The 17,274-nt window shown below is 56.4% G+C and overlaps 6 protein-coding genes across 6 annotated transcripts; 4 read left to right on the top strand and 2 right to left on the bottom strand.

The window, feature by feature from the left end:
• The first annotated feature begins 529 nt into the window (after positions 1-529).
• Positions 530-4,636, top strand: B0I36DRAFT_159126 (Dos2-interacting transcription regulator of RNA-Pol-II-domain-containing protein). The gene is made up of 4 exons (XM_046148634.1): positions 530-928; positions 986-3,288; positions 3,350-4,181; positions 4,304-4,636. The coding sequence occupies exons 1-4, from the start codon at positions 691-693 to the stop codon at positions 4,483-4,485; spliced, it is 3,555 nt and encodes a 1,184-aa protein (XP_046009703.1). The 5' UTR covers positions 530-690; the 3' UTR covers positions 4,486-4,636.
• A 19-nt stretch (positions 4,637-4,655) lies between these two features.
• Positions 4,656-5,952, bottom strand: B0I36DRAFT_294539 (microsomal signal peptidase 25 kDa subunit-domain-containing protein). Its single transcript, XM_046151818.1, has 3 exons — positions 5,732-5,952; positions 5,381-5,664; positions 4,656-5,287 (listed from the first exon to the last, which is right to left on the bottom strand). The coding sequence occupies exons 1-3, from the start codon at positions 5,769-5,771 to the stop codon at positions 4,895-4,897; spliced, it is 717 nt and encodes a 238-aa protein (XP_046009702.1). The 5' UTR covers positions 5,772-5,952; the 3' UTR covers positions 4,656-4,894.
• Positions 5,953-6,066: 114 nt separating this feature from the next.
• Positions 6,067-7,162, top strand: B0I36DRAFT_330738 (integral membrane protein DUF106-domain-containing protein). The gene is made up of 3 exons (XM_046154880.1): positions 6,067-6,236; positions 6,325-6,881; positions 6,945-7,162. Exons 1-3 carry the CDS (start codon positions 6,190-6,192, stop codon positions 7,118-7,120), a joined length of 780 nt encoding a protein of 259 aa, XP_046009701.1. The 5' UTR covers positions 6,067-6,189; the 3' UTR covers positions 7,121-7,162.
• B0I36DRAFT_330734 (RNA polymerase III subunit Rpc25-domain-containing protein) lies at positions 7,163-8,456 on the bottom strand. The gene is made up of 5 exons (XM_046154879.1): positions 8,148-8,456; positions 7,878-8,073; positions 7,712-7,798; positions 7,584-7,647; positions 7,163-7,522 (listed from the first exon to the last, which is right to left on the bottom strand). The coding sequence occupies exons 1-5, from the start codon at positions 8,157-8,159 to the stop codon at positions 7,300-7,302; spliced, it is 582 nt and encodes a 193-aa protein (XP_046009700.1). The 5' UTR covers positions 8,160-8,456; the 3' UTR covers positions 7,163-7,299.
• Positions 8,457-9,226: 770 nt separating this feature from the next.
• Positions 9,227-10,889, top strand: B0I36DRAFT_352332 (uncharacterized protein; the record flags this gene model as incomplete). Its single annotated transcript, XM_046157098.1, has 2 exons — positions 9,227-10,257; positions 10,310-10,889. 2 exons carry the CDS (start codon positions 9,227-9,229, stop codon positions 10,887-10,889), a joined length of 1,611 nt encoding a protein of 536 aa, XP_046009699.1.
• A 343-nt stretch (positions 10,890-11,232) lies between these two features.
• Positions 11,233-12,359, top strand: B0I36DRAFT_159077 (uncharacterized protein). The gene is made up of 2 exons (XM_046148633.1): positions 11,233-11,283; positions 11,393-12,359. Exon 2 carries the CDS (start codon positions 11,621-11,623, stop codon positions 12,188-12,190), a length of 570 nt encoding a protein of 189 aa, XP_046009698.1. The 5' UTR covers positions 11,233-11,283; positions 11,393-11,620; the 3' UTR covers positions 12,191-12,359.
• Positions 12,360-17,274: the final 4,915 nt, after the last annotated feature.

The raw sequence follows: 17,274 nt of genomic DNA, 5'->3' as shown, positions 1-17,274 counted from the left end.
GACTCGGTCACGCGTGCACCGATGAGCGGGACGGCGGAAAGACATGCCAAAGTGCCAGCCCTGGAGAAAGGCAGAAAAAATATTCTGGGAGCCCCTCCATTGTGAGCGCGCGGCTGCTGCCCCGCTTGCCGATTTCGGCATGGTGGCAGGGGGGACCCTCCAATGCGACGGAGCGACGTCACTGGTTGCAGGTGTTGGATACGCTCCTTTCGTTGCTCTTTGTCGTGATCATCAAGCCCGTACCTAAATCTCGCTCGCGAGGATTTTTGCATATAGAAAAGGGTTCCCGCGATACTCTGTCATCTACTAGGCGGCTCTGGCTGCATGCACGAAGCCTGGGTGAATTTGGCCGTAACTGCCTGACTGCCTGACTGCCCTGTAGCGCTGGGTAAGTACCCACCAATCGGCGTGCCCCTCCTCCTGGAGGACCAACACCTCCAGCGCCGCCGGATCGGAGCTCTTGACGCTGCCGGGCCTCTGCCGGCATTCTCGTCCACCATCTCCAAGACCACCGTGCAGCCGATATCAGATTAAATCAAGGCATTTTTGACAGCCATACTCTACACCTGGGCCGGAATCCCTTCGTCGCAAGCATCTCAAGCAGCCTACGCAGTCAACAGCATTCCTGAGAGCCCCCCAGCCAACCCGTCCGGCAGAGGAAGAGCGGCCGGTCTGCTCGGGTGCGCCGCCATGGCCGGCTCCAGGTTTGACGAGCTGGCCCTTCAGTATGTCTTGGCTGTAGACAAGTCGGCCGAGGCGACTGCGGCGTCCGACGCAGCTTCTCTGATCCAGAGCTCGACAAACAACCGCATCCTGGTAGGGCAGTGGGTGTCTTCCATAAATCGTTGGATCTCGCCAGCCGCTGGCTCGGGCGACCGCATGGATGACGGCACAGGCCTCGACCAGGATCTCATCTCTAGGGCCAAAGGTGAGGACCTCTGCTCGTGACATGGCTCACACAACATCCCACTGATCAATGATTCAGCCCTCGACTTCCTCGCCAGCACCCTCGAGGTCCTCAGCCGAGACACTCTCAGGGCGGACCAGGTCAAGCTGCTCGCCACCTTTTTCGGCTCGCTCTTCTCCAGCGACCACCGGGCCGGCGTAGCTGCTTCAGCAAAGGCACTGAGGCAGCTCACACAGATGAAGGCCTTCCACCCCGCGCTTGCGAGCGACATCATCCTCAGTGTAAGCAAGCTCGGAGACGACTTCAAATTGCAGACGCCTACCACTCGTCTGGAACTTTTTGAGCTCTTCAACGGCTTCTTCACAGATGAGACAGTTGTCGGCGATCTCACTACACGCCATGGCGAGGGTTCTGGTTTTATGACCGGACTACTGGACCTTTGCAGGAGCGAACGAGATCCAAAAAATCTCATGATCTGGTTCTCCATCCTCAAAACGTTCATCCAATCATTCTCGCCGTCCACAGAGATGCTAGAGGCAACATTCAAGGCCTTCTCGGCATATTTTCCGATCTCCCTGCGAGCCTCAACCACCCCTTCTGGCATCACGGCTGATGATCTTAAGCGTGCCGTCCGCGCCTGCTTTTCTGCCAACCACCGTCTGGCTAGCCTGACGATTCCCTTCCTTCTCGGAAAGCTCGACCAAGGAGATGCGGTCACTGTTGCGGTCAAAGTGGACATCTTGCAGACATTGGAGGCGTGTTTGGCACAGTACACACAGCCCCAGCAGAGTGTGGTGCCTTATGTGGATAGCATATGGAGCTCGCTCAAGTATGAAGTACGCAATGGAGAGGTCGCCGACATAGTGGAAGCCACCCTGAAGACTATCGCTGCCTTGACACGCAGACTTGACGGCAATGATCTCTCTTCCTTCTTCGCCACAGCATGGCAAGATCTCTCGGATGACCTGACGAACCCGACGTACGCCACTCAAGCTGGTCGTTTGCTTGTCTCCATTTCTGGTGCCAGCATGGCTTCGTTCGACCTTGCCGTTTCACAGTCAATGTCCCTCCTGCAGAGTACACTTAGGGACCCCAAGTCGTCAAGTCATCAGCAGGACCTTCTGACAGTCGTGAACTCGTTGCTTCTGGTTCGGACACACCTTGAGTATCCCGAGAGCAGTCGCACGTCTTCATCAACGGACGACGTTTTTGGAGACAGTCTATTTTCTGGTGTATACCAACGCTTATGGGAGGAGAACCTCAGCAGCGATGCCCAAATCAACGAAAAGAATGCTCTGTTCAAGAAGTTGATGGACGGCATGGCTAGCCTGGTTGCCCAGCGGACATCGAGCGACCCGACGAAGCGTTTGTGTACCGATAGCACATGTATTCTGATTCTCGAATATCTATCACGGCCCGCGATCGTCTGTCCACTGACGGACGTGCCATTCTTCCAAGCAGATTCGTCAGATCCAATGCAAGATGCCCTGCAAGAATCGGCGGCGGCGGCTTTGACAAAGGCCGTCCCACAATTTCCAGAGGGATTCCAACAAGTTCTGTTGATATTCCTGACGACAGTCGAGTCAACACTGGCTACGGGCGAGGCGCCGCCAAAACTTGCCCCGGATATCCAAATTGCTGCTTCGACACTTTCAGATATCGTATGCTCAGAATCTGCTTCCGACTCCATCATTCTTACAACTGCTCGAGCATGTACATACACCCTCTTGCAGGGATTATCGACAGCCTTGAAGGATTCCAAGCAGCCTGGGCCAGTCAAACAAGAGCTGGTCTCTGCATTCATCTCTTCTATTCACCTGAATGTGACAAAATCATTACAAGTCCTGGCAAAGACAGGCATTGCGCAGCCTCAGAAACAGACCATCACTCGGGAATGGTTCAGCCAGTTTGAGACAGCCATGGCTGCCTTGGTGTCCTCGCCAGATCTGAGAGCGCCAAACTCACTGCAATGGCCAGAGTCGCTTGTCGAACCAGCCAGTACATATACCCAATTATTGGCCTTCTATCTGGTGGTCGTGCGGCAACTATACCTCAGCTTCACGCGAATAGAGCAGCAGACGAATGATGATGGCTCGGGTAGGCTGCTTGTCGGGCTAGCGCCCGAGACTCAGAGCTACACGGCAAAGAATCAGGACATGTATCTGCATCACCTCGGTCTGCTAGCTTGCACTGTGGTACGAGACTTGTCACAAGACGAGCAGATTGCCTTATCCTTGGACGAAAAGGCCTTCACCTTATTCCATGATGTGCCAGCAACAGATGCCGGCACCATGACATTTAGCCCGCTCAATGAGTTTAGAACAGTACCCTTAGCTATGGGAATTCTTCAAGGCCTGTATCCTGGCGCAATCAACGAGCAGGTAGGTAATATTTCTCTTTGTATTAATTGCACTCGCGCAGCCGAGACTGACATAGATTTAGCGTCATAACGCTGCGTTGGAGAACCTCTTCCGACACCTCACTCAACCTCTGACCAAGATGACGCTCACGACGCGGGGAGCCATGGACAACACGTTTGCTTTGCTCTCGAATAAGTACCAGCCCAAGGGCCAGGAGCGGAGTGCAGAGCGACTGCGGTTACAGCGGGCGATCTTGCGAAGCTATCACGACATCATCGCCAGCGAGGTTGACGTATACGGAGATCCATGGTGGCAAGTACGGGCATTCTGCAGCATCCTCCACTACCTTGCCGGCGACACGGCCCGATTCCAAGGAAATCCGGCAGAGAACGAGCTTCTGCAAGTCGTCTGCAAAGAAGCCATACGAAACGAACTCTACGGCCACTACTTGGCGCCCTACTTTGCGCTGCTCGTGAGCCCGAAGCAGTGCCTGGCAGCCGAGAATCACGCCGTGCGTAAGCGGCTCAGTGAGCAGTGGATCTACCACCAGGCAGTACAGCCGTACTACCCCGAGTGCTTCCCTGCGCGCGAGGTCGTGGAGAAGGACCCGAGAGTGGAGGATATCGGCATCGCCAGATCCGTCTCGATCTTGTGCATTCTGCAGCATCTGCAATATGAACACTACGCAGCCGACGCTGTGCAGGTCGTGAGGATTCTCGTCAGCAAGATGCCGACGCTCACTCACGATGGGATCGCGGCCGCCTTGGGCGTGCTCCTGACCATCCTGGAGAAAGATCCATCTGTGCTCAAGGAGCACCTTGGCGGCCTGGTCAAGAATGCTACCCTTCTACAGGCGAGATACTTCAAGGAGGCGCAGTCTCTGGGGCGGCACGGAAAACGGGACCCTAAACGAGGTATGTACAACTTTCCCTTTCGTCTTTTGCTAGTTCACACTGGTGGACCATTGGAGCCCCAAAGCCTACCATGTTTGGTTACCTTCGAGTGGCTACTAACACAGACCTCCTCATTGTGACAGATAACTGCCGGAGACTCAACCTCCTCATCCTCTGCAAGCTGCCGGCCACGTTTGAGGCTTCGCTGTGCCTGCCGCACAGACAACAACTCCTGCGGCCCTTGTCGCACGCATGCGGGGACCCCGTCCGCGAGATACGGCGTCTGGCGCTTGCGGCCAGGCAGGTCTGGGAGGCGCTGAACTAGTTCCATATGAGAAATGCGGCAGGGATGAAAGCGCCGTGGTAAAGGGAACGGCTGTGGTGGTACGAGATTTGGTGGTGGACACTCTTGCGGATAGTGAAGATGTGTGTTGGATTGTGCGTATATACAGTGTAGAAGTAAACAAGTCTCGTGCACACGACATCCTCCCACAGCGCAACTTCCCATCATATGGACGCTTTTGTGTGAGGCTGTCTTTACTGGCGCGGCATGACCTCGCTCGTGGAACGACCACTTCTCTGCTATTGACTTGGTACTAAGGTCTCATAAGTTCTCGTGTTCCGTGCCTATTTTGCACAGCATGAGTTAAAGGTCCAACGAGATTTGCCCAATCTTGTCTCCAGCATGACTGCGCACAATGTTGCCTGCAGTATCAAATCCCCCAACATTGCTTCTACGCCTTCTTCCTGCCCTTGGCCTTCTTTGCCCCCGCCGCGACGTCTGAGCCTGACGCAGAAGTCTGCTGAGAAGCCAGCAGGGCGTCGAGAACTGCCGGGTCCGCGGCGCTGAGGAGGTCCTCGGAGACACCGTTCGTGTTGTCGGTTGCAGCAGCAGAAGTAGCAGAGGCCACGCGCTTGGGATCGGCCTGGCCAATGACGGGCACGGCGGTGGCGAGTATGGTCTGGAAGGGCAGCGCTATGAAGTGGCCTGCCGAGTCGAACCACTCGGTGAAGGAGCGCTTGATTTCTATCTTGGACGACGAGGCGGATTTGCTGCCCTTGGGGGTCACGGTGATGGTCATGTTGTAGATTGGTACATTCTTCGTCGTGGAGGTGCTTATTGTGATCTGTGAGAAATGTTAGCGGCCTGACTCTTGGACCATTCTGGCAAGCACTGTCTGTCACTTCCGACAGTGGGCATGCGGAGGCAGAAAACGTACCTTGCCGCCATCCGGCGTCGTGGCCTGGTATACGATGCCTTTCTCAACCATGGTGATCCAGTACGTCAGCACGGCATTAAGCAGAGCGTACACGCCCACTGCGACGGCCGTGTAGAGCTTCGTGTTCTCGAACCCAAACTTGTAGTCCCAGCCGAAGCATGCCGCCGCGAGGACGAAGGCGCCGTAGCCCAGGGCCAGGCGCGTATCCGTCAGGGTGTGGTCCTGCTTGAACTTGAGGGAGTTGAGGTAGTTTGGTATGGCATCGTCCGAGGTGTTCTTGAGATCTAGGCGTAGGCGGTAGAATGTCAGTACAAATGAAGCTTGGCGGGTACGTAGGGAATTGGGGCGTACCGGCGAGGTTGTGCACCGATATCCGTTCTTGCGACGCCATTGTGTTGTGAGGTTGCCAATTAGGCTGGATTTCAAGTATGCTGTACAGGAGTGGAAAAGATCCCGTGGAATTGCAGTGCAGGAAGGCAGCCAAAATGAGAGAGATGCAACTGCGTAATGCTCAGTGTCTGGTGTTGATCAAGCCTCATGACATTTAGCAACGCCCGTCAGGGACAACGAGCTTCAGAGTGTGGGGTCAGCAAGTGCGCGTGCGCAAGGTGGCTTCAAGGTCCTGGTAGTGCATGATTACATAAGTGGGAGCTCACCATCAGCAGCAACTGGACGGCCCCGACCAACCTCACATCGTCCTTGCACTTGAATGCTCCCCCGCTCAATCAACGACTGCAGCTAATACTGCGCCTCAACAGCACGACAACATTGCCCACGCCGTGCACAAGCTGGCAGCAAAGCCTATCAACATGGCAGAACTTCCGGCGCAGACGATCAATCGTGATCCGCAGCTCTTGTAAGCTTCACTTCTACACTGGTAGCTGTAGCAGTGCCTGATTCGTCGCAGGCCATTTCGCTGACCAACACGCGCCTCGAAACCACAGCTACTGGATTCTCCTGCCCATTACGGTGGTCATGATCCTGACCGGCATCCTGCGGCACTACGTCACGGTGATGCTGGCCTCGGCCCCAAAGAAACCTGACGTCAAGACGATGAAAGAGCAACGGGCGCTGCTGCACGGCATCGCTGCGCGGTCCAACTTCCACGCGCTCTCAGCACCCTCGTTCCGCGCTCGCCGCGACTACCTCACCACCGCCTACGAAAACGGTGCCTTCCTCAAGAACCCGGACCAGGCCGGCCAGCCGCCTCCCAACCCCATGTCGGACCCTAACGCGATGGAGGGCATGATGGGCCCTATGAAGAACCAAATGGCCATGATGATTCCCAACACGCTCATCATGAGCTGGATCAATGCCTTTTTCAGCGGCTTTGTAGTCCTTAAGCTGCCCTTCCCCTTGACCGTCAAGTTCAAGAGCATGCTCCAGGCCGGTGTTGCGACCAAGGAGATGGACCCGCGGTGGATGAGCAGTATCAGCTGGTACTTTCTGTGCTACTTTGGTCTGCAGAGTGTATTCAACTTTCTTCTCGGAAGTGAGGCTGGTGAGTTTACAACAGTGCAATAATAAAAAGCGGCAACAGCATACTAATACTTCTCTCTATCAGCCGCTAGCCAGATGGCCCAGCAAATGCAGATGCAGGGAGGGGGTGTGAACCCTGCCATGTTTGGTCCGGGCAATGACCCCGACAAGCAGTTCAAGGGCGAGGCCGAGAACTTGGCTGTGATCGCCCACTACTCCGTCCTCGACGACGTTGAGGATCGCCTGCTCGCAGGCATTTAGTCAAGTCTGAATGTAGCAGCACAAGCCAAGTATATGAGTGCTGCGCGAAACGTCAATAGAAGTATATTCCAGGGAAGCCTTGTGCGAATATGTGGCTACTCCTTAACCGTGAACGCCATATCATGCATATGTTTCTAAAGTTTCCCACACAACCAAACACCTTGTCGTCAATATCTCTCTCATTCCCACCAAAGACACACGCCGAGACCTTCTTTGAGCATGCTGCCCGTAACGCTGTAGGGAGAGACCTTCTTGGCTTTGTCGACGGCCTCCTGCTCAGCACTATCAGGGATCTGGTCGTTCCACGCCTCGTCAATCACCTGTAACCGCACCATTTCGTTCTTGTCATAGTACATGCGCTCCTCGTCAACGATCCATGTCCACGCCTGCTCATTGTGATCACTTTTTGGGATTGGGTTAGTCCACATGCAAGGTTTCTTCCTGAAGTTTGGGGCATACTCACAACTCCGTGTTCTCCGGCAACTCCTTGTATGGCACGAATATCTCTTCAAAGAACTCCGTGCGGACTACAAGGTTTCGCTCGTTAGCCTTGTCACCACAGTCATCACTATCGCGCGCAAGCCAACATACCATGAATGCCCTCTGGCGTGGCGCTGCTGATCTTGCCGAGCAGCGTCTCGCCCTTGAAGGGTCTGAAGACCATGAGACGGAACTCAACTACAACACGAACCCAGTCAGCTTGCATGAGATCCATAAGAGCCTGTGACCGAGTCCCCCGTCAGATCGAAATACCCACCATTGACGTTGACCATGCCCGTGCCGTGGCCGATAAGCCCCTCCGAGGCCCAGAGCAGGTCGTACATACATATACAGAGGCCAATCTTCTGGATGACCCTGTTGGCGTACTTTGCGTTGATGTTGTCCTCGATGGCGACGCGGCTGGCCTTTGAGAACTCGGAGGGCTTGATCTGCACCAAGTCGGCGATCTTGGTCTAGTTTGATGCTCTTGTGAGTATGCTGTGTTGGGGTGCACATAAGCCGATTGGTGTAGGGTAATTTTGCCTACTAATATGAACATTACGGCGTCCTGGTGACGTCTGCGCCTCTAGAGCCACCCTGTGTGCTTGTGTGAAAGTTGATCCTGGGTAGCCTGCCGCTTGGAGTCAGTTGCAGCTTCGAGTAGGCCCGCAGCCTCAGTCTGCCGCTGGGGAATCGATGCACTGACGATGCGTTTCCACCGCGCAACTGCCGATAGACTAGGAGTATCTCAAGTGGCCGGTGACCAGACGAGTTCAAAAAGGCACATGTGCTCTGGTCGTTTCTGAAGTCCCGGTACCGTACTCGGCGTCTGCGATGTGATTTGGTGTTGCACGCCGTCGTCGTCGTTTGAAAAAGATTTAGTGGGGCTCCTCTAGATTGGTACTAGCGCACAGTGACGAGATCTTGGGAGCATCGCACTGCAAGGCGCCATGTCGAGGTCGTATGGAAGGTGCAGCTGCCAGGGTCTGTCTCAATGCTAGACCCCACTCCTGCGCTCTTGCCGTGTCGCAGCTTCCCGACTCGCGCGAGCTAGGACCAATCAGGGCGCGCCGGCGGTCGGCGCTTGGCATGTCAAAGCCCTGGCTGAGAGCGAGGCTAGGGGCCTCTACACACGGCCGACCCTGTTTTGAAGCGCCTCGAGGCTCGAGCTAGCCGTCCATCCATGCCTCCGCCTGCTTTCGTTCTCTTGCAATCAGCCGTTCCAAGCCAAACCACTGCGTGACGGAGCCAGCTGTGTGGAGCGGCAACAATCATTGGATCCAGGCACAAAGCTATTGGTCCACGCGCATAGGTAGATACATCCGGTCCCGGCTTGATCTGCAGCAGAACGGAGGTCCCAGCTTCGGCCGCGTCCTGTGGACGTGCGCACGCCTTCATAAGAGTCAGCATCCTTGCCCTCCGTCGGTCAGCAGGCGACTCCCTGTCTGCTTCAAAGTTTATTTCGAATCCTCCCGTGTGCTCCTGGTCGAGCTTGCCCTTCGTCAACCTCGGTGCTGCGCCTTCTCCAAGCCTCTATTTCCCATCCTTTGACGCCGACACTTATGGCTGCGTAGCCATCTCGACATAGTGCAAACAATCTTGGCCAACAAGCCGCCTCACGTCAAGATGAGCAACTACCCATACGGGCCGCCTCCGCCCCCGCCACCCCCAAGCGCAGCTCCCTCGACGACGTACCCTGCGTACGGCCAGAGCCAGGGCTACCAAGGGCATCACCAACAACGCGGTGGTCATGGGGGATCTGGACACGGCAGGGGCCGTGGCGGAGGATACCACCACAATCAGGGCCGCCGCGATTATGGACAAGCATACCACGATACGTCGAGCTATGCCCAGACAGCAAACCCGTCACCGGCTTACGGGGCACAACCGCCAAATGGATACTGGTCAGGCGCGCCGCAAGGAGGTCCTGCGATACCACATCATGCGAGTCCTCCGCTTCCTGCATCCAACTATCATCCAAACTACGCGCCGCAGCCGTACAATGCAGTCCCCCAACCCTATCAACCACCATACCCGAGCCAGCCCGCTGCTTCCCCATATGGTCAAGGTTATCCATCAAACCCGCATGAATACTCGTCTCAGCAACCATGGAGTGGAGGGGCGCAGCCATACCCTTCCCAGTCGGCTAGAGGGGGCCGCGACGGGCATCACGGTGGTCGTGGAGTGCCCAAACCTGAGTTCAACTCAATGGGACCTCCAATACGTATGGGATTTGACAAGCCGACTGATCCACCGAGGCCCGGAAACAGCTACGCACCTCCTTTCCCGCCTTCGACATTCCAGCAGTCCTCGCTACCAAATCTTCCGGCACCGGTGCATCAGTCCTATGGCGGCAGACCGCAGTCTCAACACGGGCACAACAATCGAGGTCGCGGGGGCCACAAGCACAACAATAACAACAGGGACAACAACAAGAATCGGCCCTCAAACAATTCCAACGACAAGGCTCGCCCGAACGGGCAACGCCAACAAGGAGACCGCGCCCAGCACCAGAAAGCAGATCATACGAACACGAAAAAGAAGAAGAGGAAGACGAACACGCTCGGCTTGACACCTGGTGATGGCAATCAGTCGGACGAAGGACCTGAGGATGATGAGGCCTACATGCAGGACTATCTAGGCCAGGAAGTGCCAAAGTACGTATCCCTATTCCTGCACCATCCTCTTCAGATATTGACCATGTCACAGTATCCCCGACATGACCGCCTGGATTGCCGCCCGCAAGGCCAATTATCCGACAAAAGCTCGTGTTGCCGAGAAGAAGGCTAGCGAAGACGCGAAGAAGGCCGAGCAGGCCGCTGCGGCCAAAACTGCTGCTCCAAAGGTCGATCCAATGGTGGAGAAGGCGGAAAAGCTCCGCAGACAACTTGAGCGTGTTGAGCGGAAGCTGGAGAAGCGTAAGCGCGAGGCCAACGACGAAGGCGATGATATGCGCATCGACGACGACGAGGATTCTGATACAGACGACGAAGCCCCCGAGTCTATGTCAATCAGAAAGACCCCCAACGCCCCTGCTGGGGGAAATCCCGCCAGTCGTGCAGATCCTACCACACATTGCAAGTACTACGCGACTGGAGGGAATTGCGGCAAAAAGGATAAGTGCCGATTTGTCCACGACCCGGCGGTTCGCGCGAGTGCCCTTGAGGAACGCAACATGAACAAGGGTCGTATGACGCTCAAGCAGAGACTGATCCTCAACGATAAAGACCATGAAGATATGCAAGTTGTCAAGGCAATTGTGCAACTGCGCGCTGATGGACGAATGTAGGCGGCACACTTATTTGCGTTTTGACTGTGTCCCGCTTGCTAACGATGTTTTGGGTATAGCTAATCAACCACTGTCGACGGCTTCGACTGCCCGGGTTCTCCAGGGTATTTCAAACCAACGACCTGGAGCGTGGGCATGAGCATGGCTAGTGCCAGTAATTCTGTTCTGCCTACCAGCAGGAACCATGAGCCTGGACAGCGGCGTACACCTTGAGGTCCAACTTGACAAGCTGTTGCATTGATCACCGACAGGCCACAAAGCAGAGTCTGCGAAACAGACGAAAGGCTATAGCCGAGTATTTGCTTGCGGTCAAGCATGCGGAAGTCCGCGACCCAGGTCAAGAGTCGACCTCGTCACGCGAGCGTTTGAGTTTGTGGGGTTTGTTACCGCGATGGTGAGCAACACGGCGATCGACTGCTTCAGTGCGAAGTCCCGTCCAGCCTTTCCTGAAGCATACCCACCCTTCCCTGCGGCTTCCGAGAATGACTCTTCTCGCCAATAAGCTACGAATCCCACACCGACTGGCGCCAGTCTAGCAACCGTTTCGAGCTGCAATCACGCCCCCAAGTCCCTTTTACGAGTTGTACTCGGGATTGCAATTGTGTTTTCCGCACCTCTGATGGAGAACTCTGGCCAGCCTTGCCGAGTTCGGTCATAAGTTTATAGATCGGGCACTTCGGAGAAGCGGACATGTGTCCGCGTCTTGCGTGCTCGGGGCATAGGCAGCTTGAATGAGCGCCGCCTCATTTTGTACTTGTCAAGCAGTATCACGAATTTCATTACTGCGTCGCCTCTTGGCTCGTTTCCGCAACCAGCATCCCGCATTTCTCCTGCTTCCTCGGCTCCCCCTTGACGAGCCCCTGGACCAATCCCTCCACAACCCAAATGACATGATTATTTCCACGCCACTCAAGCACGGCTCATACAGAGTTCGCACCGTCTTCACACCCTTCCCATTGAGCCCCAGCCTTGAAGTCACACGCTTATGCACCCGATCACCCCGATCTTCACCTCACTGCATGCGTCTGACTAACAGACTGGCCAGCCTTCGTTTTTCTAGTCATATTTGTGCACGTATTGCTATCGCGCATGAGACTGACATGTTCAACGTTATTTTTCGAGCCGACACAGACGTAGGCACGGCCCGCAGTCCGGGACCGGGTCAATCTGCCCCGACCACACACATGTCTCCAGAACGAGGTCGACGTGCTAAGGTGGCGTGTGGTCAGAGCGAAGCAACCCAAGGACGACTCCCTTACATTGCTCAACATGCCCGAGAGTTTTTCGAAGCCATGTGGTGACTGAATCTGCCAGAGGTAGTGGACCAGAAGTCTGTCTCTCAACCCTGAGTCATATGTGCCATGCTTCCTTGATTGATAATGCCCCTGTCCATTTGAGGTCGCTAACAAAGCTGTTTTCGGGATGGTTTCAAGCCAACCACTTGAGAAGCATTTCCGCAACACAACCTCTTGGCTTGCCCCCTGTGTTGTCATTAAACGCTACACCAGCACTGTTGCTCCCTGAGTCCTGGGTCAAATCCATGCTGGTCACGCAAATAGCACAGCGCACTTGTTTGCTTTTTCAATTACTATCTAGCTCCCACGGCGTCATTCTGACTGTTTCCTCATAGGGGGTTTGTCAATTGCTGATTTCATTGCTCTTGAAACCCTTTTCATTATATTCTTCCTTTCCATAATTGGGAAAGTATACTGTGTACACCTTGCTTGCACACTGACTTGAGTTCACTTTTCTCAATCTCAGTCGGGTTAAGGGCGAGGGTGTCCGCTGAAGAAGAAAGGGGTCTTTGTTGTCCTTACCACTTGGGCTCCTACTAGCAGTGGCACTGACCGGCATGCGCAACCGCCTGATTATGCTCATGTCAGCCCGCTACTCGCCGGCTTTCCAGACTGATGCTCACTGGACCGCTCCCCGAGCTGCGTTGCCTCATAAGTAAGCGTAGGTGCAGCCTAACACTGAGCAGCGTGATCACAGGGGAATGAGGTGAGTTTTAGGATGGGATCAAAGCGCTTACAGCCACGATGTCTGCCATCTGATATGGCGGCTTCCAGCCAAGATTGGTGTTGACGCCTCTAGCCTACACTGAAGATCTATGCAGCTGGGTCGAAGATTCAAGTGTAGAATTATCCGGTATATCATTTCCAAGGAAAAAAGAAAAGAAGTATGATTTGAAAGCAAGAAAAAAAAAGCGCTTCTACTCAATGAATGAGTTTGCTGGCCCAATGCGATGTACTCATTGATAAAGCTGAGGGCTTCCTGGACAGTGATGATGTCTAAACCGGTGGAGTGTGGTCGAGATGTACACCGTCTGCTTGGGCTTTCTGACACCCTGCTGTTTTTTCTACTGAATTTTGATAGTTCGGGGGTTTCTGGCCTTCTTTTTGCCTGTTTCCTTTTTTCTTCTTTCTTTTTTCAACCTTCTTGCTTTTTTCCTGGCAGGATAATTTCGAAGGGCCATAACGTCAATGTTCACTGCGCCCGCGAAGCGAAGGCGCGGCGATGGAGGATCGATCGCAGCACCACCGGAGACGAGCTCAACCCGATCAACATGAAGCTCTCAGTCCTATACTGGAATACCGCAGCAAGCAGAGAGAACGCAGCGCTCGCGCTAGAAAGCCGCGCCGAGTACGACGTCATCGCGATACAGGAGCCCTGGACCAACAGGGACACAGGGGGGGTCTACTGCCCCAGCCGCTGCCGCTACATAGCGGTCTACGAGGGAGGCAGGGCGGCGCTATATGTGCATAAACGACACGACCCAGCTACGTGGGCGCAGCGCGGGGGCACCGACTGGTGCGTCGTTACCTTCGGAGCCGAGAACGCGGCGATACATATATGGTCCATCTACTCCCCGAACCAGACGGACCCGGAGAGCTGGGACAGCCCACTACGCGACCTCCCCGAGATGGCGCCGCGTGGGCGGCACGTACTCGTAGGGGACTTCAACACCCACCACCCGCTCTGGGACTTGCACGGCCGGACCTCTATCCACAGCGCCGCGCTCCTCGAGTTCGCGCAGCGCTGGCGCCTCGAGCTAGCCACGCCCTACGGGGAAATCACACGACAACGCCACGGTCATAGGGATTCAACGATTGACCATACGTGGGCCTCCAGGGACATCAGGGTCGCCTTCGAGGGGGATGCAGGGCTTGAAGGGTCCGACCACCGTTCGCAGCTTATACGCATCGCGGAAGCCGCGGTCCCGCAGGGCCCGGAGCCGGAAGGATGGAACTGGAAGATGCTCGACAAGAAGATGGCCCAACTCGAGGCGAAGCGACGATTCGAGGGCATGCCGCCCCCGCTGCTCACGCCCGCCCAACTCGATAGCAGGGTGGACTGGCTAATCCTACAACTTGAACAAGTCGCGAACGCGGCGGTACCGAAGCGCACACGATCTAAAGGCGGGGGGCGGACTGGTGGTCACCCGAGGTGGAGGATGCATGCGACAAGGCCAAGGCGGCCAGGAGAGAGTATACAGCACGACCCGGCCCCTATACTTGGCAGAGGTGGCAAGACGCGACACGGAACCAGAAGACCACGATCGGCGACGCGCAGGCGAGGCGGTGGCGCCACTGGCTCGCTGTCGCATCGGAAAGGGACCGCGATATATGGGCTCTCGAGAAGTGGGCGCGGCTCCGAAGCTCCGCCCCGGCAGACTCTGGGAGAATCCCCGACCTACAGCGCAGCGCAGACGATACGCAACTAGCGCGCACGCACGAGGAGAAGGCTGGGGTTCTTGCGGCCCGATTCTTTCCAGCACCTATTATCACACACGGAGCTAATGAGCCGGGACCTACCCCGGAGAAATCCATCGAGATCGAGAGGCGGGTGAGCACCGAGGACGTAGCGCAGAAGCTCCAAAAGACGTCGCAGTGGAAGGCCCCTGGGGTTGACCTTATCCCGTCAGGCCTACTCCTACACTGCGGACCACCGCTGCACCAAGAACTCGCATACATCGCGGACGCCTCCTTCGCACTAAGCTATTTCCCGCAGCGCTTCCGATGCGCCCGCGTAGTAGTTATACCTAAGCCTGGAAAGACGAAGGCGCAAAAGGGAACGGTAGCAGCCTGGCGGCCCATCTCGCTTACTAGCACAATTGGAAAGCTCCTTGAAGCGATACTAACTGAGCGAGTCGCACTCGCTGCGGAAACGCACCTTCTGCTCCCACAAGGCCAGATGGGCAACCGCGAGGGCCGCTCCACTGAGCTCGCGGTCAAGCTCGTCCACGACGTAGCGCATACGACGTGGGCACGAGGCGGCCTCGTCTCGCTACTTCAGCTCGACATTAAGGGGGCCTTCGATACGGTGGACCATATAAGGCTTCTCCAGGTGCTCCGACGAAAGGGATTCCCCCAGTGGGTAGTCGGATGGGTGCGCAGCTTCCTCGACTCGCGAACGGCGCAACTCTGCTTCGACGGTGCTACATCAGATCCCCTCCCTGTTCGGGCCGGGGTACCCCAGGGCTCACCGTTATCCCCGGTCCTCTTCCTGCTCTATATCTCCTCGCTATATGATGCACTAGCCGCGCACTCGCAGCTAGTAATCGTCGGCTACGCCGACGACACAAACCTAATGGCCGTCGGCACGGACCCGGCCGATACCGTTCGCGCCCTCGAACGGGCCTGGACTACCTGCAAGGTCTGGGCGGAGGAAATGGGGATGGCGTTTGAGCCAGCGAAGAGCGAACTCATGCACATGACACGCGCACACGCGGCGCCTTCGACGAGCGTTCGCCTTGACGGCGTGGAGGTACAACCGGTCGACGAGGCCAGGTTCCTTGGCGTCTGGCTGGACAGGAAACTCCGGTGGACGGGCCATATAAAAAGGACGAAGGCGAAGATGAAGTCCCAGACCCTCGCGCTCACGAGGCTAGCAGCGACTACGTGGGGATGTAGCCTCGCACGCGCGCGGCAGATATACCTTATGGTAATACGTAGCGCCCTGTCATACGGCGCCAGCGTCTGGCACACCCCCACACCAAGGACCGGCAAGAAAGCGACGGGCCCGAGCAGCGAACTCGCATCGATACAGTCGGAGTGCCTCCGCGTTGTCTGTGGGGCGCCGCGATCAACCCCTATAAAGTACCTTGAGGCTGAAGCCTGCGTCCCCCCCTGGACCTACACCTAAACTATATCGCCGCAAGCTTCCAGGAACGGATCGAGCGGAAGGATAAAGAGAAGCTTATACGCATCGCGTGCGCGCGAGCGGCGGGTATCGTAAACCGCGCGCTCTGGGCACGCCGGAAACGGAACTCAACGGCGATCAACCTACTGCCGAAACCTGACGAGGTCCTGACGCACCGAGCGGATGCACTCCGCGCGTGGACCCGAGGGTCCTCACCCAAAATCGCACTCGCTGAGGGGTGGGAGGACCGCTGGAGCGCTGCGCGAGCGCAGGGCGCCGGACCATGCGCAGAAGACCGCGCGGCGACTATCAAAAGGCACAAGGGCCTCCTGAAATTCGAGTCCTCCATTCTCATCCAACTACGCACCGGACGACTAAGCACCCGCGCGCTCCTCTACAAGATAGGCGCCCCCGGCGTGACGTCGCCGCTCTGTCGGTGCGAGGAAGCCCTTGAGACTGGGGAACACATCCTCCTCCACTGCGACGCACTTAGAGCGAGCCGGGAAAAGATGTGGCACGACGCCGGTAAGTGCCCGCCGCGCGGGAGCCGCGAGTTAGCAGCGCTACTAGACCAGCCGCAGCTTAGCAAGAAGGTGGCCCGGTGGCTCATCGCGGAGAACCTACTCCCCCACTTCGCTAGAGCGGGCGAGGAGGCCGCGGCACAGGAACAGGGGACGCGGGAAGCACGGGAGGACGAAGCACAAGCGAGAATGCAGCGAACACGAAGCGCAGGCGATGCGGGCACAGGGGCCCCGGGCTGGTTGCCCCGGATACTGAAGCCGACTTACACGACGACCTCCGCGAGAGGGAGCGTCGCTGACGATGCGCCCGCGCAGCGCTGACGGGGCGCACGCGCCCCTAGAAATCACACATACCCAGGAGCTGCACCGGCTTAGAGGCGTGGAGGGAGGCGACCAATCTCGCCCAAAGAACGTCTGGCTGGTGAGAGCCATTCGTGATACGCGACGGAACCACGCAGCGAAGACGCCGCTTAGGCGTACCGAATACGTAGCGTATATTTTTTATCCGGCTTCGGTACGGTTTATTATACGATAGATTTGTAGGCTCGCGAAACCTAACTAGGTAGCGCGTACTAATAATAATAATATAATAATTTCGAAGACAATGGCATCCAGGGTAATGGAGCAGCGCATTATTCTTTCTGTGCATTTTTTCAACTTGATTCCCCCCACCCTATATTTCACTTTTTAACTTGGACGATCGAGGGATCGCGAAAACGGAA

The sequence above is a fragment of the Microdochium trichocladiopsis genome (genome assembly GCF_020744255.1).
Source record: "Microdochium trichocladiopsis strain MPI-CAGE-CH-0230 chromosome Unknown B0I36scaffold_8, whole genome shotgun sequence".
Taxonomy (NCBI): Eukaryota; Fungi; Ascomycota; class Sordariomycetes; order Xylariales; family Microdochiaceae; genus Microdochium; species Microdochium trichocladiopsis.
The sequence above is the reverse complement of the archived record's forward strand: the minus strand, read 5'-3'. Positions and strand labels throughout refer to the sequence as shown.

Bases quoted from the DNA above. Each gene is read 5' to 3' on its own strand.
- B0I36DRAFT_159126 (XM_046148634.1), top strand. From the start codon at position 691: ATGGCCGGCTCCAGGTTTGACGAGCTGGCCCTTCAGTATGTCTTGGCT. The intron at 929-985 runs GTGAGGACCTCT...TCAATGATTCAG, and splicing joins TCTCATCTCTAGGGCCAAAG to CCCTCGACTTCCTCGCCAGC. The intron at 3,289-3,349 runs GTAGGTAATATT...ACATAGATTTAG, and splicing joins CTGGCGCAATCAACGAGCAG to CGTCATAACGCTGCGTTGGA.
- B0I36DRAFT_294539 (XM_046151818.1), bottom strand. From the start codon at position 5,771: ATGGCGTCGCAAGAACGGATATCGGTGCACAACCTCGCCG. The intron at 5,665-5,731 runs GTACGCCCCAAT...GCCTACGCCTAG, and splicing joins ATCGGTGCACAACCTCGCCG to ATCTCAAGAACACCTCGGAC. The intron at 5,288-5,380 runs GTACGTTTTCTG...CATTTCTCACAG, and splicing joins CGACGCCGGATGGCGGCAAG to ATCACAATAAGCACCTCCAC.
- B0I36DRAFT_330738 (XM_046154880.1), top strand. From the start codon at position 6,190: ATGGCAGAACTTCCGGCGCAGACGATCAATCGTGATCCGCAGCTCTT. The intron at 6,237-6,324 runs GTAAGCTTCACT...TCGAAACCACAG, and splicing joins AATCGTGATCCGCAGCTCTT to CTACTGGATTCTCCTGCCCA. The intron at 6,882-6,944 runs GTGAGTTTACAA...TCTCTCTATCAG, and splicing joins TCTTCTCGGAAGTGAGGCTG to CCGCTAGCCAGATGGCCCAG.
- B0I36DRAFT_330734 (XM_046154879.1), bottom strand. The intron at 7,799-7,877 runs GTGGGTATTTCG...TTCGTGTTGTAG, and splicing joins GGGCATGGTCAACGTCAATG to TTGAGTTCCGTCTCATGGTC. The intron at 7,648-7,711 runs GTATGTTGGCTT...GAAACCTTGTAG, and splicing joins CACGCCAGAGGGCATTCATG to TCCGCACGGAGTTCTTTGAA.
- B0I36DRAFT_159077 (XM_046148633.1), top strand. From the start codon at position 11,621: ATGAGCGCCGCCTCATTTTGTACTTGTCAAGCAGTATCACGAATTTCA.